This window comes from Mastigoproctus giganteus, chromosome 13 (genome assembly GCF_048544385.1).
Source record: "Mastigoproctus giganteus isolate SK-2022 chromosome 13, ASM4854438v1, whole genome shotgun sequence".
Classification (NCBI taxonomy): domain Eukaryota; kingdom Metazoa; phylum Arthropoda; class Arachnida; order Uropygi; family Thelyphonidae; genus Mastigoproctus; species Mastigoproctus giganteus.
This window is the reverse complement of record NC_143587.1, coordinates 81,921,443-81,947,311: the sequence shown is the minus strand read 5'-3', so window position 1 is coordinate 81,947,311 and position 25,869 is coordinate 81,921,443. Positions and strand designations below refer to the sequence as shown.

The window sequence follows — 25,869 nt, the reverse complement described above, 5'->3', positions numbered from 1 at the left end:
GTGAGCTTTAGATCCTCATTCATCTCACTGGTTGAATGATTGTAAAAGTTTCAAAGGGGTCTTCTCGCAGTCGTGTTACAAGGCTATGCAGGTCATTACCGCATGCTTCGTCAGGGTCAGTGTTGTCTTGATACGTCGTCTTACATATTTCAGTCATTTTGCAAGTGTCCAAGTCCAGTTCATACAATTTACGATCTAGTAGGAGCTCTTCATTGTCATCGTAGATCTTGACACATTTCATCTCTGACAGTATATCTGTTTTCTCATTGCGAAGTGGAATGTGAAACATTACCATCTTGCACTTGTACTCGTTGAGATCCTGAGCGAAGTCTGTTTCAATAGCATATTATGCATAGATACTGTTGTTTCTTGCAGATCTCGTAGCATTGCATGTGTAATTTTTGACAAAGCAAGACAGAGTAACATGATAGTATGATTGTAACTATACAAATACAGTAAAAGTCGGAAAATCTGGACTGCTCGGGGACTGGGTCAATCCGGATTCTCGGGCAGTACTTTTAAAATTCAAATTTAAGATGGAATAAGGAAGAGATGAACAGGTAAATATTGACAGTTTATTCAGTAGAAAATAAAGCATACCTCATTTATCAAAACGAGCAGTTTTAAAGAAAAATGGTCAACACCTGACAAAGATGTAAACATAAATTTTCACCACACAAAAAAGAGCATGCAATGCTTGAAATCGTGTTTAAAAGTGAACAATGTAAAAGAAAAATGCAGTGTATAAATAAAAGCAGAAGATACATATTTTATATAAATTGATTATTTGTTTTTAGTTTATTAATGAAACAAACAATATTTATTTGTTCTTTTCCACAATTTCTGTTGCATTGCTTGTGAATGGGACACCTGCAGCTTCTACTCTATCTGCTTGATGCTTCTATTGCTTTCTTTAAATACTTTCATATATCATCATGTTTATGACTTTGTAATTTCTTTGTGATAAAATTATTATGCACCATGTGCGCATGCATGATGTCTTGAAGAGTGAAGCTATGGTTCTGTTCCATAAATTTAATAACTGTTTCAACGGACTTTTCTGCAGTATCCCAACATATCTTTTCTTCTTCGACTTTGTCGTTTTCTTCATCAGATACTTCTAAATAATTCTCTTCTACTTATGAGGAGTTATAATGCTTTGAATAACTTCTTGATCAGTGAAAGTTGCTGCAACTTCAACGTCATCATCTTCTGTGTCATCAGGATTAAGTTTGCGTGGAGGGTGTCTTCCATACATAATTGAACAGTTTACATCAGTTCTTTCATTTCCGATGCCTTCAGCTTTGTGTGAAATCCTTCAAAATCTTTGTTTCAATCAGTAAACATCACGTTTGGCCATAACTTTCGCCACACAAATACAGGCTTGACTGCATTTCATGCAGTCGCGAGTGAAAATGTTGCATCTTTGATTGTAAAACTGCGGTGAAATTCTGAAGGGTCTACATTCTTATGCATCATTTTCGACGTAAAATCATTTTTATAGTGGTATTTAAAGTTCCTAATGGTGTTACGTTTGGTGGCAAGTAACATGTAAAAATATTCCCACAATCAGACACTAATTTTGATTCATGCAGGTGGGCATTATCGAGAAGTAGCAGGCACTTTGTATTTGCAGGATTCCCTAATTTTCTCAAGTTCTGACGAACTGATGGAACAAAATCATGAACAAACCAATCACAAAATATATCTTTGTCCATACAAGCATTCTTTTGGGCTTTATTGGTCACAAGTAAGTGCACGATTCCTTTAAAGGCTCGTGGGTACTAAAATTTGCCAATTGCCAAAAGCTTAATTTTATGCTGACCTTGAAGCATTAGCACACGTAAGAACGGTTACTCTTTCCTTATTAAGCTTAAACCGTGTTGCATTTCGTTCTTGGTTTCCAGCCAAAGTTTTTGTGAGCAAACACTTCCAGTAAACTGCTGTTTCAGCAGCATTATAAATTTGATCGGCTGTAAGGTCATAGTCAGATACAATTTTTTCAAATGTTGCACTATATTCTGTTGCTGCTTTTGTATCAGTCGACTGCCTCCAGCAATATCTAACTGTCTAATACCATGACGAGTCTTGAAATTCCTAAGCCATCCATCACTAAATGTGTACTCCGATTCAATGTTCATTTGCTCCTTAAAAGGAGCAAATGAACATTGAATTATTGCCAAAGCAAGGACTTAAAAGTCCTTGCTTTGGCAATAAGCATTGGCCCAGAAATTGCCATACCTTCCGATCATTTTAACAAAAACCATTCGTACAACACTGTCGAGATTATCTAATTTTGGCTGATGTGAACTTTTTCTCATAGCTATTTTATTGTAAGGCTCAGATGAGGCTGTGAATTCTAGAATTTATTCATTCCTTTTTTATATTGTAAATTGTAGACTTTCCAATGTTGTATGTTTCCATTAGAACAGCATTCTCGCGCCATTTTCTAGTTTCTTAATTATTTCAAGTTTGTTTCTCAATTTCAACGTGTTCTTCTTTCTCTTCACACCATGAAGTTTATCTATTCTAGGAGCCATTATTATGTATGCTATATATGGTAAATGGAAAGAGTAGGACAAAAATTATAGCATTGCCACGGTTTGATTGCTCGTTTCAAAATGGCGACTGCAAGCGTGCTTGTTGTCACTGAGCATCTGTGGCGCTTATGCACGCACGCACGTGCGCGCGCGCGTACACACACACACAAGTCCGCTAAATTTAAAGGGTTTGTGAGTTTTCGAAAAGTTCGGATTTCTGGCATCTAGATTTTCGGAGTTTTACTGTACTTGTATTGTTGCAACCATACTATTCAACAAATGGCTACAATCAAATGGGTAATTAGGCTATTGGATTAACCTCTTCCAAAGGTTGATTCGGTAGAGTAAGTAGCAGGCATGGGCATAAATTACATTGTTCATGATTTTGGTTCTAGCTGTTCGAAATTTAGTAGGTGTCGTCAAAGATGTTTACAGAAAAAACATCTTTCGTGCGCACAGGGTACACACATGATTTTTTTTTTTTTTTTTTTAAACGTGTATCGGGCATCTTCTGAAAGTTGTAATCTCTTTTCTTTTTCTGGTTCATCCTCATATAAGGTGTGTAACAATCTAGGAATGTAGGCTTTATATCCAGAAACCTTTAAAATTAAAATTATTGAGGTCTGGGGGATATTCAATTATGAGGATCATCTTCTGGATGATTTTTGCGGACTTTAACGAGGATCCATGTACTTTATCAGTATTTGTTTCAGAAACAGATGAAGTGGATCTTCCCTTTTGGACTGTGTAAAACACAACCTTGTTTCTCGGATTTCTTCATAATGCTATTAACAGTTGGTTTTAGCATTAGTAGTGGCATATGATGCAAGAAATCAAAATTTTTCAGCATGTTTTAGCATTAGTAGTGGCATATGATGCAAGAAATCAAAATTTTTCAGCATTAGCAAAAAAAGAAAAAAGCTTCCCATTTCACTTATAAATTCCCTCCAATAGTTTGTCTACTTCTTCTACTTTGAACTTATTTAAGTTATCAACTTCCACAACCACAAATGGAAGTTTGTTCCAACAATCAGCCACTCTCTGACTAAAGGCAGACTTTTAGGCAGTCAGAGAGGCAACCACGCCCCACATGGTTGCCTCTCTGACTTGCTGATGTAGAAAACAGTTATCCAATAGATCCACAAAAGTGTGTGAGCGACCAATCCACAAATTCCAGTCAATATCTGGAAAGTTAAAATCCCCCATTGTGTCATTCTGATTTAACGCCCATTGTTTCCCTGTTTAGTTGTTTGTTGTAATCATCAGAATCCTTAGGTATAATACATTCCTACTCTGGTTTTTGCTTTTCCGGTGCTTATATCATATGAAACTGGCTCAACATTGCACTGGCCCCAATGTCAGCTGGATACACACTGCCCTAGATCTTGTGTTTCTTAACTAAGAGCATAACACTTCTTATCCTGTGTGACCTTCTGTACACATTTTACTCCACATATTCAAATTCTGCATCCCCTGTTATGTCCGTATTTGATTTCTTTACCAGCAATTCAAATTTATCAAGTATATTTACTGTGCTCCTAGCATTGGTGTACTGGCATCTCTTCTTACTCTTAGTTACCATAACATGGCCCATGTATTTACTTCTTCTGTCATGACTTCGAGCATTCCTTTAAATTCCCGGCATCTTGATTTCCATGGTTCTGCTCATTCTAATACTGCGTTTCCCAAACTTTTTTAGTCACAGACCACTTTTCATTTCACAACATATTCATAGAACACTTATGAAACACAAATATAATGGGAGACAAAGAACTGTTTGCTAATATTTTATTACATATGATGCACTGTGCATCAGGATCATCTTTATTTCCAACACATGTAAAGCCTAAATTCAGATAACTGTCATGATACTTTCGTTTTGGTCTTTTATTAGTTGGTTCCTGTTTTTTCACTTTGGATTTTTGGGGAACAAAAGGCCGCGATTGTTCATCCCCACTTTGAAGTGTGACAATATTGTGTTCATTTTCATCGATCACAATTACACTACTAGAAGTACTTTGCTTCTTGTTTTTAAAGTTCCATTTTTCAAACACAAATCCATGGTCACATATTTTAATAATAATATTTCGATATTCTAATAATTATCTAAAAAAAATTATACAAGGAAGTGGCTTTAGTTATCGGTTTGCTTCCTCCTCTCCTTCAACCCGTGTACTCCAGGCTAAATCGCATACTAGATCACCACATTGCTACTTTTTTGTAGGTGTCATTACCTCCATGCATACTTCTCTATGCAAAGCCCACCAGAATAAAGTGTTCCACGATCTATTTGATTATTAGTCTATGCCGGTATATTAATAACCAAAAAAGAAATTATGTTAGATTTTATAATGATACAAAAGTGGTGTACCCTACAAATATGCAAATTTTATTTATTTTTTTTAATTATTTGTTATGATTTTTCATGGAACACAGTTTGGGAAACACTGTTCTAATAGAAGCAATGCAAGAATCACTTTCACATCTGCCTTGGCTGTTTTTAAGCTATTAGTCGGTATATATGACCCCCCCCCCATTTAGATGTTTTCCAACCCACCTAACTCTGCCGCGATAGCATCGGCAAATATTCTTTCACTCTTTCTACTTAAGTGTATCCCATCCCTGTAAAAGCAGTCTCTCTTGTTAACAAGCACATACTATGCTGAGAAAAATTCTACTTCATGAGCTTTGCACAATCTCTCTATGGCCAAATTCATGCTTCAAAGCTCTCATCATATACTCCCTCTTATGTTTTTGCAGACACTTTTTTTTTTTTTTCAACATTGACGTATGCTTGTTAAGTAAGTCTGTAGATCTCCTACTCTTAATGTCATTAGTGCCAACGTGTAAAGCAGAAGGATAGGTGAAATACAACTAGGGTATGTCAGCTAGGGAGTTTTGCCCCAGCCTGACATACCTTAGTTCTATTTTGCCTATCCTTCTTGCACAAGATATTTCCTGTTTTCCTATAAATAGTGTTGCCGACAATGCAGCGTGTGCTGCCTGATGATAAAGTGCAAGCCCTTGCATTGATGTGGGCAGCTGAAAACTTTATGGGCCTCCAATTTAAATCTTTGAGGTTTTGTGGGAGGAGTTTGTAAAAACCAATTGATAATAGCTTCTGAATGTTTAGCCCATTGACATCACATAGTTGTGTAGCTTCCATATTGGTAAAATATTTTCACAATTAAAACTCTTTCTGCCAGTTTCAGAGATGATATGGTATATGTAAATCTTTTATCTTTCCTTTAACAAACTAAACAATTTTTAAAATGGCAGTGCGACTTATGATGTGCAGTTTCAGTGTATTGGCTCCACAGTTAGGCTGTTTGTTGTCAGAATTCAAGTATTATTATTAGATTTTGTAATTTCTAAATTACAATTTTGTTTAATGCGCTCTCTCTCTCTCTCTCTCTCTCTCTCTCTCTCTCTCTCTCTCTCTCTCTCTCTCAAACACATACACACAAGATCAGCTCCCCCATACAGATATCTGTTCTACACTTTACAATTGTGTGTATGAGTGCACATTGCATAGATATAATTTTTGTTCTTCAAATAAGGCAACAACTTTCCCATTCAGAAAAAATGGAGTTGGTAAGGCAAAAATTAAATTAAAAATCATAAATTATAAATAGTAATACTTAGTGCTATTTTATAAAAATACACACTCAAATTTTCTCCCAAATGTGACAAAAGAGGTCTAGACAATAAATAAACCTGAGTGCCTATGTGCATTTCTAAATTATATAAAAAAATAAATGTGCTCTGTATACATTTATATTACAGTCCACCTCCCCAATATTGCTCAGGTCAGCAAAAATTGTACAAAATGTTTGCAAATATATTTATATTAAGTCATTTCAGATATGGCTATTAACATAAAATAAATTGATCTAATCTTCCAGAAAGTGGTGCCACCTTGTGTGCATCCAAGGAACTTTTGATATAATTTATTATAGATATTTTTTACAAAATAGTTTTGTTGCCCAATATTTCAGCTTAAAAAAAGCTGAAATTCTTTGTTAGTCAGATCCAGAAGTTGGTGAACTCTAATCAGTTGTTGCATAGATATACAGCAAGCATTTCAAATTAGAGCTGCTTTTATTCCCTCAAGTGTTTGTTATGCTTCCCCAAGTGTACTTTTACAGCACATTTTGCCACAATTGGTAACATTTAAGAGACACACTAATATAAAATTTAAATAATTCTTAATTTATACAAACCTTTGTAAATGTTGTTGGCTATGAGATTGCATGTTTTTTCACAAGGAGAAAGTATTAATATTTTGTTGATTACTGCCATTAATATGCTGGTGCAGCTCTCAAGCCACCCAAGAATTATTTGTGTGTATCTCTAGCTCCCTTACAACTGTCTTCTGAGCACATCTGATTTTAACATCTTGATGTGTACAGAATATTATTACACCAAATTTTTTTTTTTTTTTTTTTTTTTAATTGACAATAATTTTATTTATATTAGGCAGTCAAGACAAAAATAAGAACAAATTAATTTTTAAAAGCATTTAGAGACAAAGTTTTTATTTTTACAAATTTTCAATTTTCCATGAAAAAACTTGCTACTCAGAGGCCACATACAGTCAGGGAACTCACCCGAAGGAGGTTCAGGATTATAAATTTTGTGTGACAAAGTTGCTTCTTGCAAAAAAGGGTTATTCATATTTCCACCAAACAGTTTATTTGTTTGTAAATGTCTTCTGAGAGAATGTAACTGATAAATTAAAACAGTATTAAAAAACAAATTAAACAGTTCACATCTCATTTAAATGAATGTATCTGGCAACCTGTAGTAAGTTACTCTAAGTAATTTACCTTTAAAAAAAGATGTATTTCAAAAGATGAAACAAATTGCACAAATTATGTTCCTGTACCAAACAGTTCTAGTTGCATCCCAGTTCTCTTCTTGGAAGTTTCTTGTAGGTAGTGTCCATTATCCATTTTCTGCATTGTTGATGAACATATTGTGAAATTGTACTACAGTATTTGTATGATTGTGTTCAACCTCCCCCCCCCCCAATATATTTATTATAAATATACATTGCTTATGATGTATAGGTTTTCCTTTCTCTTTGTGCTTATGTGTATACTCATATAACATTATATATATATGTGTGCGTGTGTGTGAATTTTTTAAATTTAGGTGATCCTGCCTCACAGTCCACACCTATTAAGTGGAAAGAAGGAATGGATTTGACCAAAAGACATAAGGAAAGACAAGCACAAATGAAGAACAACCGTAAGAGAGGCCATGAACAGCCACGTACATTCTTTACATGGTTTGCAGATCATGGTGATGCATCAGCCGATGACATTGCTGAGGCCAGTATTTTGTGATTTCATGTACTATTGTATATCCATATAAGGATTTTTATTATTTTTCTTGTGTAGAATTAGTTATCTGCATTGATTGTTGAATTAGATTGAAACTAACAAGTTAATGTGAGCAATAATTGCATTGCATTTCAAGCACATTAGATTTTTTATTTATTTATTTTTTTTTCTGTGATTAATAGAATTGAAAGGTGAATAACTGTCATGTTACCAATTGCTTTTGCTTCAGGGTACATCAGGAAGAAGGCGCCTCCGTAGCCAGGTGGGAAGGAGCAACAGTGCGTAGCACACACTTCTTGATTAGATCGGGATTCGAGCCCGTCACCACCAAATACGGAGGATGCGGAAAGGTCAAGGAATGACCACCGCATATCCCGGAGCAATAAGGCCTTAGTTGCTAATGCTCCTAAAAACCAAAATAACAAAACAAAACAAACATCAGGAAGAGCACGTCGTAGGAAATATGTGTTACAACTTCACAGTTGTAACATATTTATTTGTGTATTTAATGCAAGATATTGGGGACATGAGTTAAACACATCGAATGAATACACTAAATGCTGTCATGATGGAAAGGTTTCACTTGACCCACTGTCTGAAACACCTATTCTATTACGAGAGCTCCTTACAGGGGATACATGTGAAGCAAATAACTACTATGAGAGTACAACTCAGCAACGGCATTTGCATCAATGGGCGCAGAGAATAAATCACTGCTGCTGCATGGTTCCAGCGGCGCACTCAACACACAATCTCCGTGCGTGAAAGAAGGTGTATGCAGTAAGGGATTTCCGAAAGAGTTCATAGATACAGCAGAAGAGAATGTTAATGGCTATCCGATATATAAGATGAGAGAAGGACCTGCTGTTAAAGTAGGAAAGTATGATGTGGAAAATAGATAGATTGTACCTTATAATCCATGATTGCTGAAGAAATTCAATGTCCACATTAATGTGGAAGTGTGTGCCTCTAAAGAATGTAAAGTACCTCTATAAATACAGGTCATGATGTAGCATCTGTATGATTACAGAGGGAAGGTGTCAGTGATAGTTTGGTCTTTGATGAGATTCATACTTTCCTAGATTGATGGTATGTTACTGCACCTGAAGCAATGTGGCGTTTGAATGAGTTTCCAATGTCAGAGAAGTTGCAATCCATTATAGATTGGCAGTGCACCTTCGTGATCAACATCAAGTGATCTTCCAAGAGAGCAGAGAAGAGGAGGCCTTGCAGTGGGAAATGTCTACAGAGACCATGCTTTAGGCATGGTTTGAATTAAACAGAATAGATGTGCAAGCAACGCAATTAAATTATGTAGAGATACCAAAGTACTATGTATTTGTGAAAAAATCAGGCAAGTGGAAATGTAGCCAAAGAGGCAGAAATGGTGTTATAGGACGTTTGCTTGTTGTAAGTGTTCACAACGAGCGCTACTATCTACACTTACAAGAGTTACAGGAGTTACAAGTTTTGAGCATTTGCAAACAGTCAATGGACAACTCTGTGAAATATTTCAGCAAGCTTGCAGAGAACATGGACTTTAGTGAACAGAAATATTGATATTTCTGGGGACATTTGTGGGGGGGGGTGTAAAATTTAAAATAGTAAAAAAGATAACCAATCAATAACAAAGTAACGAGTTTACAAAGCTTAAAAAATAGGAATGGAGACAAGATTCTGAAAATTTGTTTGTTATTTATATGGTTGAAGATTTCATGGAAGAGGAAACACATTTCACCATAATAACATAAAAACCCATAGAATTCCAGTTTTCAGTATTATCACAAGTGCAATAAGATCGAATTTACCACCCGTTTATAATAGATTGCACTAACAGAAAAGCCAAATAAAGCAGAAACTGCAAATTGTCTTTGTTTTATGGTAGTGACCTCCAGAAATTGCTTTAGAGAAATATAAACAACACAGTGCAGTTTCTTTTAAACTGTTTGATCGAATAATGATTTACTAACGTTAATTTTTTTCACTGCTGTATATACTTTCAGACATTATTTGCAGATTGTAGAAAATTTTTTATATTCGTTTTTGTTATTTTGACTTTTGAACTGATATTAAAATATGCAGCATTTAGAGAATGAAACCGTTTTAAAAAAGAAATGATCATAATAGATCAATAGGCTTAGTAGTTACATGTAGAACTGATTAATTTGTTTTCTTGAACAAATGTTGAAAAGGTCAAGTTTAACTGCATGTTGATGGACATTTGCATCATGGGATTTTTAATCCACTTGGAAGGGAAACTACTTGACTATTTTCTTCCGATTTGATAGAAGAAAGAAAAACTGGAGAAACTGGGTTTTTCTGTAATATATTTCCTCTTTCCACTTAAATTTTTACTGAAAAAACAGCATCTCCATAAATAAAATGTTACCTCTCCAGAATTTATTTTCTGTAACTACTGAACAGATTGGCCTCCAATAACTTTTTGTAACTTAAGTCTAAAAAACCACCATGCAATAAGCATTCACTTTCAGTATGACATAAAAATGTCCCTTTGAATTCCAAAATGATGTGGTGCACTATGATGCTGATGTGCCAAAAAAAAAAATCCCCAATAAACCAATCCAAAGAAATGTCACTGATCCACCCAGTCTGCTGAGAGGATCACGGTGACATTTCTGTCTTTTTTTTTTTTTTTTCAGGGTGAGCAATCTTTTATTTGCATTGTATGGATGCTTGGTTTCTGAATCCCAATGATGAATCCAGGGTTCAACCCCAGGGGGGGGGGGTTGTTTTCTTTAAAATTACTCATATTTTCCTCTGAAATTGTTTCTTCAGTTTACTTATAAAATCTCAAAATATATATGACACATTGTCACTGTGTATAGAACTGTCAGATAAGTAAAAGACAAATAGCATTAATTTTTAAAATATACAATTCTGCTAAAATGTGCCAAATCATTAAAAAGGTGCCCTGTAACCTAGATAAAGCTTAATTACTGGCTTAATTGTTATAGTTTATTTCTGATTTTTCTCATGCCAAGATTCTTGCCATGGGAAAAGTAACTTATGGTCTTACTTCTAGTCTGTATAAGGGACTATATGAACTGTAGTAGATATAGTCTCAGGCATTGCTGATTTTGCTGTTGTATCAGCCAACGTACTGTCTGATTCCACCTTGGCTAGGGTTTCAGAAAAAGCAAATATTAAAGATGGACTCGAAACAAATGGTTTATATGTAACTTGAGCTGCTTAGTCGAATGCTTGGCCATTGAGACTTTTCCATATTTATGATGATGCTTTTTTTGTTAAAGAGTGAATTCATTTTAAATAATTTCTCTCTTTTCTGTAAATTTTACTAATCTTTTGTTTCTCATTCCTATCCCATGTTTTTCCATTAAAGTTAAGTTGGCATTATTTTCATCAATTTTTGTATTGGAGTCATCTATAATTATTATTGTTATATGTTTGAGCAAATCCTGTATGATCTCATGTAGTTGAATGTACAGTCGGACCTCTCTTTAACGAACTTCCGTATAGCAAACTTTTTTGATTTCCCCTTGGTCATTACATTGAAAATAGTTTCCATATAACGAACTGATTTTGAGAGACCTAGGTATGCATTGTTTGCACCTTTGGCCTTTAGACATTAGAGCTGACACTGTAGAAAACACAATTTAAGAATTGATCACTTTAGCTTTTAATAACTAAAAGACTTAATCTGAATAGCAGTGTCATAATTTTCGATTTGTACTATAAGCAGGAGTCAGATAGTGCCTGGGGATCACTGATGGCTTAGTGTGGCTGATTTGCCTACATTCTGCTTATTATAAGATACTTGGGTTCTAATCCTTTGGAAACCTGAGGGATTGTTAATGCTCTTATCAGGTGAGCATTTAATTCTCCATTCTCAGGAAGAAGTTCTCCCTGTCAGTTACTCTGGGAATTTCAGCCCACACAGTGAGCAGATAGCCCTGGGTGCTTTGCAAATTTTGAGGCTGAGAAATTTCTTTTTGCAGTTTCTACTGCATAAAAAGTTTTTCCTTTTTTAGTTTTGACATTCTATTTTTGTTTCTGTAATACAATGTTTTCTTTCTTAAAGGATAAGGAAGAATTTTCTGAAAAGGAAAGTAACAGTTGCTTCTATTAACATCTCCACCTTGACTTATGGTGACCCTGCTGCTGCCTCTCTGTGGCAGGACTGGACTTGAGAAAAAGAACGTTTGCTCAAGACTAAAAGGATACTAAAATGGAGAAAGTCGAATGCAACTTGGGATGACATACATTTTAATATGTGTGAAGCTAAAAGAATGAAAATCAGCTCTGCTAGACCTGTTTGAACCTTCATATTTGGTCATACATTTGCTAATGACAGTCTGCTGGGAAAATGGTCAGCCTAACAAAAATAATCAAGAAGTTGCAATCAGGCGATCTTTTAATAGAAACACGAAAACGTCACTAATCAGAGAAGCTGTTAAAAGACAAAGACATCTGCAGGATTATGATGGAATTATGCTACATAATACCCTGAATGCATCAAAGGGAATTATATTACAAAGTGGAATCTGCTATCCATCTCAGATGAACTGCTAGAAGAACACAGTCAAGTAAACTGTACTTCCACTTCTTCTCTCTATCCAAGCTGCAGGGAAATTCACTCTACTTTTTTACAGAATAAAAAAAAAATGTGTCCTACATGGAAGCAAAAAATCAGATACCTGTAACTAACCTTTTACGCCCCTCTGCTTCGACAAACTAGTCATGTGAATGGGGATAGCTATCCTCCAAATCAAAGTACAGATTGAAGCAGTATACTGTAGAGGTCTGTCCGGGTTTCATCTCAAGGGCCGGTTAACGTGAAGGATGGATGTTCTGACTCGGGTCAGGTACAAATAATCGTAATGAATTGTTATTTCCAAATATTTCAGACTTTCGAGCTATTTCCTAAAGGTTTTTTAGAAAAAAATGTGTATTTGTTGTCTTTTGACACTTAATTGCAATAAGGTGCACTCACAATCTCCAAAAAAGTAGAGGTGGATATCGATATTCATTTTGGAACTAAATTAAATTTATTATGTTTTCCTTTTTTATGTAATTAATATTGATAATTATTATTGTTATATAATTATTAATATTGAATCTGAAAGGTTTTTTTTATTATTATTATTATTAAACTTCAAAGTAATGCTAGCGATTTTATTTATATAAAAAGTTTCAATTGGGGTGGGGTAAAAATCGGGTCTCGGGGGAAATGAACTTGAAAAACAAATTCGGGGTCAGGCCATGTAAAAATAAAAAATGTAGGCCTGTGCAGACCCCTAGTATACTCTTATCAGAAAACACAGTATTATAAAAAATTCCAGATGCGCAAGGAGAACAGGAAAATTCTGCACCAACAGTGCAACAACCTGAATCAACTTCTGCAAGAGTAAATACAGCAAATTAATGCTGGTAATTTGGATAATATGATAGGCAAGGTGAGATTTTGCTCATGTGAACCTAACCATTTCTGTTTCAAAATAAAATGAAATAATAAAATAAAGAAAAAGAAGAAACAACCAAAGCAACACTCACCTCTGGAGTAGTGAATACGTGGCTCCTTGCTTAAAGAGGCACATGTCCACGCTACCAAAGAAAACAAGCACTACTTAAATAACAATATATTCTACCACAAAATAGAAACAGATACCCACAGGCACTATCTCTTCAAAGTTGCACCAGCACTTATGAACTTTGAAAGGAATTATATTATACAGGTTTTTCATTTCAAAACACAATCCATAATTTCAGTTTCCATAAGATTTTAGTGGTCAATGATAGACTCTAAACTAGAAAAATCTACAAGAAAATCAAAGGAAAAAAAGGAAATTTGACCTATCGTAGATCAGTTTTAAAATGAGAGATGAGTGTTTAGTGGACTTTTTATCACACTGCCCTTTTTAATAATGTTTTCAGCATTTTATTGCTGACCGGGCTAGCCAGGTGGGCAAAGTGCCTGCCTGGCAACCCAAAGGTTGCAGGTTAAATGCAAAAACTTTGGGAGGTGCATTATGGCCACAGAAGCCGACGTGCCAATAACAAAAAATAAATAAATAAAACCTTTTTTTTTTTTTTTTTTTCATTGCACAAATTCTGCCAGAATTAATAAAAATTTGGTGTGAAAAATCAAATTTTCTTTAGTAATTTTTGAAGAAACCTGATGTGATAGAAACAAATGGAAATCATTTTTGAAATCAAAATTAGAAAATGATTCAGAAACACCTTTTTCAGAGAAACAGCAGCGGTTTTTTTATTTTATTTTTTTAATGCAGAGTAGTGTAATCCTTAGAGATTACCTCCCAAAGGCAACAGCAGTACTGGGGAGTACTATAGAAACCTCATGGGAAAAGTTAAATGATGTTATCAAGTTGAAGAGACACAGGAAGCTTTCCAAAGCTGTCCTCTCACAAGACTTCTCTCAAAGGGTACTTTGCAATCAGGTGTGGTTTTGAAAATCTGCTGCACCCAACTTTATTTTCCTGACTTCTTCCGTTTCTCTAAAATGAAAAAACTATTACAGGGCAACAGATTTTGGGTTGATGTTGGAGGTTATTGATGAACTGGAAGCCTGGATTTCTTCTTAAATCAAGGAGTTCTGTTTGGGTGTCTGAAAGAGCTTATCCACAATAGGGAAAATGTGTAGCTGTAAAAGGTAGAGGTACATTTTACATTCTAGAAGGTACAGCTGCACCTGCCTGGCAATTTCGCTACAATTCCAATACATAGAATTGTAATGAAATTGCCAAAGCAAGTTTCAAATCCCTAACTGAAAATTTCTAAGTGATAGTGAATATTTATTGACTTTACTTCTTTCTGTAAGGAGGTCGCTAGCATCTTACCAATAGATGAACCAGTTCTTCAGGAAATGAGTGAGAGAATTCTGAGATGTGGTATGCAGTTTGCATTTTAGCCAAAATGACATTTACTTTTTATGCATTTTTATTCATTTTTTAACACCTCTTGTTATAATGGCACAAAATATTTCAAGGTGAAAGTTGCCTAAAATAGTATTAATGAACACTTAAGTGTTGACTAATATTACTTTAATAAAGATGTTGCAATTGGAAGTCCAGTTTTGATCATAATTTTTGTAGTACTGATGGTGGTAAATGAAGTTTAAAGTTTAAAAAGTGTAAGAAGACCCATACACACCATTTAGGAGACATTTTTGACTTAAGTATGTATGCTATGTTATTTCAGGCTTATTAAATACTTGCTTTAATGCATCCCCTTCCTTTTTTTTTTATTATTATTTTTTTTTTCTTTCTTCTTCTGCACAGGTAATAAAGGATGACATGTGGCCCAATCCTCTTCAGTATTTCCTTGTACCAGATATTGAAGTAGAAAATGGTTTGGAAGGTGATGATGATGATAGGTGAATATAGTTTTATTTTTATTTTTTATTTTTTTTTTTTGCTGTGTGTGCGAGCGAGCAAGTATGTATGCATACACACACTCACGTACCATTGTTTCAAAAACACCAGAACAGAACTATTTATTTTGGAACCCCTTAATCTGTGTTTAAAAAAACGTGCTAAGGGCACTTTTACAGAAAGGTTTAGATACTGCATTCAGACAGTGCTACTTGATTATTGCATGAACGTACACTTAAACTACACATTAGAAATAAACATTTTATTAACTTATTCCCATTTTTCTAGTTTAACCAGGTGGAACAGTTTCGTGGAGATAGGTTAGGTTGGGGAAAGTAAACACCCCTTTTTATCATGGAACACTGCTATTGATCTGATGCCATTGGTCACGTAACGTAGATTGATTCTAGGCTGGCTTTCAGTAATCATGATTGACAGCCAATGATCTGCTGTTCTAGTTGCATTGTAAAACAACTTTCTACTACTACTACTACTCTGAAAACTTTGCTATGGATTTCACGTATTTGATGTGTAATTGGTTTCTGCTAATCACAGCTAACAGTTGGGTCTGTGACTGTAGCTAACGTGAATTCAGTTCTCTTTGCTGAGAATTCAACTGTTCCCGTGAATTGTGTGGGGGGGGGAATTCGGGAATTCGCTGAGTGACTACTTTTAGCACTTTTTTTATATCAGGTAAAAAGAACAACAAATAAAGCCAATCCCTATACAGGACGCTGAGAGTACTGATAGTAATAAAAGTGGTGGTAAAGGACTTGCTGTCGCTCCCATTCAAAGATTGATGTTTATAATAGGAATTAGCAATATGATATACTTTGCCAAGAATCAATACTTTTGCTGATAGCTGAACCCTACGTTGGAGTAAATGTCCATATTACTGGAAGGCACCAACTCATAACACGTTCTAACTAAATTGCACATGATATCCACTGATGAATCCTTTATATTTAATTACGGAGCATTGTTAAGTTACTTCATAAGTAAATGCTGGTTGACCTCTGTTATGGTTTCATTTCTGCTACCTTCATGGAGTAATGTTACTGTTGTATATTTACATTGTCAGTTGTTGGGATATGAACCTGAAATTGTTGTCTCTCGGTGTGTCAGGAAGAGGACTACCAACAGTAGGAGAGGGTAGTTTTTATTTCTAAATTCAAAGATTTTTACTGTAGAGACACTTCTAAAAAGAGAATGTCTAAAATTCTCTTCTCTTGTGATTTTCTTTCATGTGTGGATTGCTAAATTCAAGGTGGTGTGCTTCTCCATTCTGCTTCACTTTTGCCACATTTCTCCTACATATAAACTAAGTCATTCATATGAGTATGCACTGCTGCTTTGTTTTTTTTTTTGGCTCGTCAAAGAAATGATGATTCTCTCTACTTTGCGTCCCTACCCCCTTGAAATATGTATTGTTATTCCTTTGAACCAGCTTTCTTTATGTATAGCTTGGAAGGGTTATCCATTCTGAGGGGCATTCCTGCCCTTGTAAGTAGTTTCTGTATTTTAGTATTGTTTTCTGTATGATATTATCTATGAAGATGTTTCAGCATGTTCTGGAGCACTATTTGTTTTGCAGGGATTAGTTTCCAGTCCAGATATGGGCTGCATGTGCAATCTACTTCTGGACTGGAAACTATTTAACATCCTTTGTTACTCCTGCTTTTATGTTTCTGAGGTGGCTTGAGGTAAAGTGCAATAGCTTAACCCCCCTTTGTTTTCTCTCTATAGAATGCAGGAACAGTAACGATTTTGTAATTTAGTAATTTTATGGGGACATCATCTGTAAAGTATCATTGGGTTTCATGTGGGTATCCTCCAGCACTCTGATTCATCTGGTTCCGGTCATCTATAAATGCTCTGCTAGTAAATGAGGATAGAGGGGTTTCCTCTAACTGTTTTGTGCTATACAAAGGGTACTAGGAAAGTTTTGCAATATGACGCAACAATGAATCACAGGAAGCTGCTTGTTGCTGCATGTTGAGACATGTTCATACGTGCATAGTAGCCGCCGCGCCAAGTCGATGGGCTCAGTTATTCATTAGTAGTGAGAGTGTAAAGTGCTTGCGATGGCATCGTGGTCACGAAATGAGATAAGGACAGTTTTGCGGTATAATTTCGTGCGTGGTTTAACCATAGACCAGTGCTTAGAAGAAATGACTCTTGCACTAGATGATGATTGTCCACATCGTTCAACGATATTCAGGTGGTATAGAGAATTCCAAAGGGGAAATTTCACTCTGGAGGATTCTGAGAGGCCGGGAAGGCCACGAACGTCAGTTACGGAGGAAAACGTTACTGCTGTGAGGAAAATGCTTGACGAAAACAGACGAGTGACCTACCAACAGATAGAGGATACTTTGGGCCTAAATGCACCAGCAATTCGTTCGATTCTGCAAGATCATTTGCACGTGAAGAAACTTTGTTCTCTCTGGGTGCCGCATCAACTGACTGAAGAGCAGATGACACGACGTGTGACTTGGTGCCGGGAGATGTTAAAAAAGTTTGATAAGGGACAATCTCGGTATGTGAACAACATCGTGACAGGTGATGAGATGGCTGTACTATTACGATCTGCCGACCAAGGCTCAAAACAAAGTTTGGGTCTTTGATGATGACGACACACCCGTAATTGCCAGAAAATCCCAATCTGTAAAGAAGAAAACAATAGCTGTATTTTTCAAATCGAGTGGAATTGTGGAATGTGTCGTTTTGGACACGCAGAAGACAGTCACAGCTGAGTGGTATACTGAACAATGCCTGCCTAAAGTCATTGGATCTACGAAGAACCTGCGGCCAAAGTCAAGAATGGACACCTGGTACCTCCATCATGATAATGCTCCAGCTCACCGCGCCAAAGCCTGCACCGAATATTTGACCACGACAGGACTGAAACTTCTCGAGCACCCTCCCTACAGTCCAGACCTTGCTCCCTGCGACTTTGCACTGTTCCCGCATGTGAAAATGAAGCTAAAAGGGAGGCGGTTTTCCAGTGATGAGGACCTTCTACGGGCTTGGGACAACGAGTGTGCTTTACTTCCTAGTGAAACTTGGCAGAACTGGTTTAAAGATTGGTTTCGGAGGATGGAGAGGTGTATTGAATGTAGAGGAAATTACCTTGAAAAAATTAAATAAACAAAGCTGTATTGCAAAACTTTCCTAGTACCCTTTGTAGTTAAAGCTCAGGATGGCTTGAACTCATTTTTGCAAGAATGGTTTGAAAATTGATAGCTATATTTTAATGCAGCAAAATGCAAGGTCTTACATTTTGTAAGGTTGGATTAGAAACAGTAGAGGAAGAAAGCTGATTGTTTCCTGTCAATGATTTATCAAACATTATCCTGTAGAGATATGGAGGCCATAATCCCACTATATAGGGCAATTTTAAGACTGCATTCGGAATACTGTGTTCATGTATGAAGACCTTATCTGAAAAAAGACAGCTTGAAAGGGTCCAGAAATGGGCAAGTCGCATGATGAGATCTGCAAAACAGTGCCCATACGAGGAAAGACTCCAATTATGTTGGTTACATAGCTTGGCAGTCAGGCACCTTAGAGATGACCTGTTTGAGGTTATTAAAGTGAATGAAGCCAGAATTTTCACTGTTATAGAGAATTCTAGAACTCAAGAGCATAAATTAAAATTACAGGTGAGAGATTGTACAAAGTTTTGTTTTAGTCAGCAAATTGTAGATTGCTGGAACAAGTTGCCATCGTGCAGGTATTCAGTTAGGCTTTTGAATAAATTCAAAGGTCAACTGAATAGTTACGTATGTAAGAGGGGGAAAACATATATATATTATTTTTTTTTTAAATATTTATATATGCGACTTTGCACTGTTCCCGCATGTGAAAATGAAGCTAAAAGGGAGGCGGTTTTCCAGTGATGAGGACCTTCTACGGGCTTGGGACAACGAGTGTGCTTTACTTCCTAGTGAAACTTGGCAGAACTGGTTTAAAGATTGGTTTCGGAGGATGGAGAGGTGTATTGAATGTAGAGGAAATTACCTTGAAAAAATTAAATAAACAAAGCTGTATTGCAAAACTTTCCTAGTACCCTTTGTAGTTAAAGCTCAGGATGGCTTGAACTCATTTTTGCAAGAATGGTTTGAAAATTGATAGCTATATTTTAATGCAGCAAAATGCAAGGTCTTACATTTTGTAAGGTTGGATTAGAAACAGTAGAGGAAGAAAGCTGATTGTTTCCTGTCAATGATTTATCAAACATTATCCTGTAGAGATATGGAGGCCATAATCCCACTATATAGGGCAATTTTAAGACTGCATTCGGAATACTGTGTTCATGTATGAAGACCTTATCTGAAAAAAGACAGCTTGAAAGGGTCCAGAAATGGGCAAGTCGCATGATGAGATCTGCAAAACAGTGCCCATACGAGGAAAGACTCCAATTATGTTGGTTACATAGCTTGGCAGTCAGGCACCTTAGAGATGACCTGTTTGAGGTTATTAAAGTGAATGAAGCCAGAATTTTCACTGTTATAGAGAATTCTAGAACTCAAGAGCATAAATTAAAATTACAGGTGAGAGATTGTACAAAGTTTTGTTTTAGTCAGCAAATTGTAGATTGCTGGAACAAGTTGCCATCGTGCAGGTATTCAGTTAGGCTTTTGAATAAATTCAAAGGTCAACTGAATAGTTACGTATGTAAGAGGGGGAAAACATATATATATTATTTTTTTTTTAAATATTTATATATGTAATTATAAGCCGAAATATGTGCATGCGTAATTTTGAAATTTCTTGCATTTAATGATTTTTTAACTCAAAAGAGCCTAATACTTTCATGCTTATTTATTCTTTATAGAGGTTGTGTTTTTATTGTTCAGAAAAACTGAGTGCACAGGTGCAACTCTGAAATCTTGCAGGGCCTAATAGATTCATATTTATACTTTTATATTTCTATGGTTCATTTTTGATTTTGAGAACTAATAAAAGTTTGTGTGCTTTTACATCATATATAAGCCAAAATAAAGGGTGCAAAAATTAAAAATTAAAATTTTTCCTTGCATATTAGTTTTATAAACTGGAAAACGGAAGCAGCCTAATACCTTCATGCTTATAATTTTAAGTTCATGAGATTTTTGTTATGGTGTGTAAAAAAAACAAGATTTTTTAATTTAAAAAGTCACAAATAATTAATGTGACTCATTCAAAAAGGTTCGGTATTTGTATACTTCAAGCTGAATTTTAAAAACCAATCCACGCTCCCAATATGACAAAGAAAGGGCACTATTAAGAAAGTGCTTGCTGCCAGATTACTGGGTATATAGCAACTGTATGCTAATACAGCTGCTATTGCCCAACTAATTACCATTATTTTGACATTTCCTTAATTGTTAACCATCTATATCCAAAATTAAAATTTCCTAAATGATTATAATTCATATATAATGCAATTAATGTTATCAGAGGTCAGTACTCACCTTTCATAATGACTTGTTGCTTATAGCATTATGAAAAATTTATCTATGTTTGACTTAATATGATAACCGCCTTGTTGTTCCTGTTTTCCAGAGTCGCCGGATGTGGGCATCTCTGAATTTCTCTTTCTCGTGGCTCATAGTGCACCTTCCATGTTTTTCTAAGGTGTTCTCGCCTTCTCTTCCCTTGTGGTATCTACTCATATATAATTTAGGCATTCTCTTTTCATTCCAAACCATCTCAACCTCCTTATTTTCTATTTGTTTTATAATATCTTCATCTGTGTGCCTCTTCATATTCATCATAATATCTTCATCTGTCTTCTTATTTCCTCATTCATTATCCTCTCTAGTCTAGAAACCATTGCACTCCAATGTAGGTTATGTAAGATGCGATTTTCTCAACATCTATTATAAATCATACGCTTCTTGTGCAATGATTGTCGTTAATTGGTACTCCCATTTCATAACAGCTTCTTTTTCATTCTTGTAAAACACATTCCAAGAAAACAAAAAAGGTGATAAGCTGCACCGCGCACCGCCTTGTTGTTCCTGTTTTCCAGAGTCGCCGGATGTGGGCATCTCTGAATTTCTCTTTCTCGTGGCTCATAGTGCACCTTCCATGTTTTTCTAGGGTGTTTTCGCCTTCTCTTCCCTTGTGGTATCCACTCATATATAATTTAGGCATTCTCTTTTCATTCCAAACCATCTCAACCTCCTACTTTCTATTTGTTCTATAATATATTCATCTGTCTTATTTCCTCATTCTTTATTCTCTCTAGCCTAGAAACCATTGCACTCCGATGTAGGTTATGTAAGATGCATTTTTCTCAACATGTATTATAAATCATACATGTTGAGAAAATGATAACCAATTATAACCTGATCATCAGCAAAATTTAGACTCCAAAGATATCTGTCGTTAATTGGTACTCCCATTCCATAACAGCTTCTTTTTCATTCTTGTAAAACACATTCCAAGAAAACAAGAAAGGTGATAAGCTGCATCCTTGTCTCAGCCCCTTTTTTGGATAGACTAGGTTAGATAAAGCATTCCCAACTTTAATATATACCGCATTGTTATCGTACAATTCCATAATCAGTTCCAAAACTCTTAATCAACTGACATAATTTGAAGGGCTTTCCGTAATTCCTTTCTTGAAACGAAGTTATAAGCCTTTTCTAAATCGATGAAGGCAAAGAAGGTATCTTTATTCTTTGCTTTTCTTTTCTCTAGCTGTTATAGAAAAAACAAATTGTCCACACAAGAGCGCCCTGGCTTAAATCCACTTTGTTCTTCGCTTATCTTTTACCTCCTCTCATAATTTTAACTGAAGCACTTTAGAGTATAGTCTGGACATAGTGCAATTAACACTTGGGTCTCTATAGTTGCTTGGATCCAGCCTCTTTCCTTGTTTTTTTATATATGAATGAAATATAACTTACTTTCCATTCATTTAGAGTTTTTCTTAGATGTATACATCTGTTAATCAGCTGTGCTATCAGATTGAAAAGACTTGGTGGTCCCTATTTAATTAGTTCCATCACTATGTTCCAAGGGCCTGAGATTTTTGTTCTTCATTAATTTTGCACAGTCAAGAACTTGATGTTTTTTTGTTTTTGTTTTTTTATTTCTATCTCCCTTTTATCTGCTGGTGGAGAGGTAATTATGCTCTGATATTGAGATCGTCTTTTGTTTAGGGGTTATTTTAATGATTTTCCCATATCTATAAAGTTCTTATTCAATCGAGTTTTATTTGTTTTCAGTGTTCTCAAGCTTTGCCAGACTTTGGATGACTGTGTTCCTCCTAATGAGCTGTCAATTTCTTGGCATCTTTTCTCTCATGCTGCATTCTTGGATTCAGCAATTTTCCTTTTAACTTCTCTGTTCCACCTTTTGTATTCTTCTCTATTTTCCTGATTTTTATTCATTAACTATTTGTTGTAGGCTCTTTTCTCTTCTTTCACCAAACCCGCTGCCTCCTCATTCCACCAATACTGTTTATGTTTGTGATCTATTAGGCCTAGTGCTTCAGTAGCAGCCTTGCGGTTTTAATGCTGTTATATAAGATATTCACCTCTTCTTTTTTCTCCATTGTTGTTTGGTTTTTAGAAGCATTAGCAACTAAGACCATATTGCTCCGGGGATATGCAGTGGTCATCCCCTGATCTTTCCGCATCCTCCGTATTTGGTGGTCACTGGTTCGAACCTCGGTCTAATCAAGAAGCGTGTGCTATGCACTGCTGCTCGTGTCCACCTGGATACGGTGGTGCCTTTCTCCATTGTGAGATAGATGGTTCTGGGGTCTTCTTTGTTATGTAAAACATTATTAAAGACATTAAAGACTTCCTTTCTTTGTCATATTGGGAGTGTGGATAAACTTCTTGGTTTTTAAAATTCAGTTTGAAGTATACAAATGCTTAACCTTTTTGAATGAGTCACATTAATTAGACAGTATTAAAAATCTTTAATACTGTCGTGGATAGTAGTTCCAGTTAAGCAATATTTTCTTGTACTACCCTATTGTCTTTGCTGATTGTATTAGGTCTCACTTGCCACAAATTCTTGTATTTGAATAATATATCTACAATCACCAGGTAATGATCCCACCTGCAGTTGGCACCTTTCATTATCCTGCAGTCTTTTGTTGTCCACACTGAAGCACTTTAGACTTCTGGCGAGTAATTATAAAGTCTCTAATTGATTTCTGCTGGAGTGATCGTTGCTCCCATATATATCTATGGATGTTTTTGTGTTGAAAAAAGGTGTTAAGAATTTTGAGGTGGTACTGGTTTTCAGAAATCAATGTCTCACCGTTGTCATTCACAGTCTCTTCTCCAAAGTGACCCACTACATCATCATCCCTTTTTGATCCAACCAGTTCATTTAGATCTATCAAAACTATATGTTGATTCCTCTTAACCAAATTCATTTGTTCATAAAGCATGTGGTAGAACTTATCCTTTTCAGCATCAGGTGCATATCACCTAACATAACCATATCCTGGCTCTGTATGTTGAAAATGTCTTTCATGCATCTTTCATCTTTTTTGATCAAAGCCCTTAACAAATCCTTCTAGTCTCTTACCCACTAGAACACTAACACCTGCTTTAGCTCTTTCTGATTTTTCAACCCCACTCTAGTAATGAGCATATTCTCCAATCTGTTCATTCCCTTTTTCTTCGGTCATGACAAGAATATCAAGGTGATCTCTTTTGCTTCTGTAACTATCTCTTGTATCTTGTGTGAGCTTACACGAATGTTCCATGTACCAATACGAGTAGTCCTTTTTTCTTGCTTAAGTTATTTTCCTTTTAGTTTATCCAGCTTCTTTGCAATAATAGTTTTTTTAGTGGTAAGGTGTTTTTCCAAGTGCCAGGTTGCTGGCTCAACCATCAACCTGAGGGACCAAGGATTTGATATCGAGAAGAATCTAGGGTAAGGTAATTTAATATTACCTTCCCCTAGATTCTTCTGCAAATAACCAGTAAGCAGTCCCGGCCGCCTCGGTCCAGGACTGCTTATTGGTTATTCGCAGCTAATCCACATACTAAGGGCCATTTGCTGTCCACCACCTGTGACCCGTCTGGTAGCTGAGACCCGCTCCAGAGTGAAAAATTAATAACATGGCTAATGGAAATATCTCATTGAAGGATTTTTTTTTTGTCAGTAGCCTTTTTAGGTTGTTCTGTGGGGTTCTGGTGTGTCAGTAGTGAATTTTTGAGATCAGTGGGTGTATCATTCGAATTGTTAGGTATGTACAGTTTATATTCTTTGGATTTCACTAACTTTCTCACCATCACACCACAAAAAAGGCAACTACAAGCTGTTCTTTAATAGGGCACATAGAAAGAGAGAGGAGCAGACATTGTGTACAGAGAACTAATTAGGCAATTAGTATTACTTTAAAATTGAGTTTTTTTTTGTTATTAAATTTGTCACTTCATGTTATAAAAAGCCTGTTTTTGTTGCAGAGTTTTAATGCATCTTTTGCTAGTTGCAGGGATTGTAGATCCTCAAATAAATTAATAAAAGGCATAAAATAAATATGAAACTGTAAAGAGATGCAAGTTATGCAAAGAGATACTTTGCTATTACTAAATTTTTCGTAACAAAATTTATAATATAGTGATAAACTAAATTTTGAAATGCTTAGAAAATTTGAAGCTAGTCTGTACATTTTTATGTAGTGAGGATGAAGAGGTAGATGATTCAGTAGTAGTAGTCGAGGAAGAAGGAGAAGGTGAGGATGAGGAGGAAGAAGGAGAAGGAGAGGAAGAAGCAGGTAGTTTGAAGATTTTTTATTTTATTTGTTTTCTTCCTATATAAACAGCAAAATTAACCCATTCATATACATATTGGCAACTCCCCCCCCCCTCCCATTGGCCAAATTTCACACTCTGCCACCATAAAGTAGGATAGTGTGTTCAGTTCTTTCTGAAATAAGTAGATCTGTGTGCAGAAGAATGAATGAGGAGTTTTGTTATACATAAGGAGCTTTGTTTTGCAATCTAATTGGAACATGAAAGCACTTATCTTTGTGTAACATTTTGTGAAAATGCCCTACTGGGATGATTAAAGGAATTTTGTGGTGCCATTCGTCTTGGATACTGCTAATATTGTATTCATAATGGAACGTTTTTTATATATAATTAATCTTCCAAATCACATAGTTTTATCCTGATAATAAGAGTAATGGTGCTATTTTCAGAAATGTGTATTCATCACATGTTGTATTCACAACAGTATGGACTGACTGACATCAGAAATCTCATTCCCAATAGAAAACAGCTGACACAATTTGTCAGGCTACGCAATGGTTAAAAATATGAGAGCAGCTCTCTTTTATATAAGTTGGACAGAGGAATCTGCTGACATAAAAAAGGAAGGTGAATGGTTTTTGGCTAGAGGGATTTCTGAGAGGTACAGCATGACTTGCCTTCTGTAAAAGTCAGGCCACACCTTGAGTACTGCATACAAATTTTGAGGCCTCATTTCAGGAAGGATGTAGAGCTGCTGGAACATGTACAGAGAAGGGCATGGTGGAAGAACAAAGAGGTGCTCTTATAAAGAAAGATTTAAATTTTGCAAATTGCAGCACCTGGAGATTTAGACACCTGCGAGGTGATCTGATTGAGGTGTATAAGGCTTTGA

General features: G+C 35.7%; 1 protein-coding gene across 1 annotated transcript in view; it reads left to right on the top strand.

Annotated features, from left to right (window-relative positions):
- LOC150076220 (protein SET-like) overlaps positions 1-25,869 on the top strand; it is a 92,029-nt gene that overhangs the window by 53,860 nt on the left and 12,300 nt on the right. Inside the window, exons 3-5 of the mRNA XM_090387768.1 lie at positions 7,698-7,876; positions 15,166-15,260; positions 24,906-25,000. Coding sequence (XP_090243894.1) covers positions 7,698-7,876; positions 15,166-15,260; positions 24,906-25,000 — 369 coding nt within the window. The remainder of the gene's footprint in view (positions 1-7,697; positions 7,877-15,165; positions 15,261-24,905; positions 25,001-25,869) is intronic.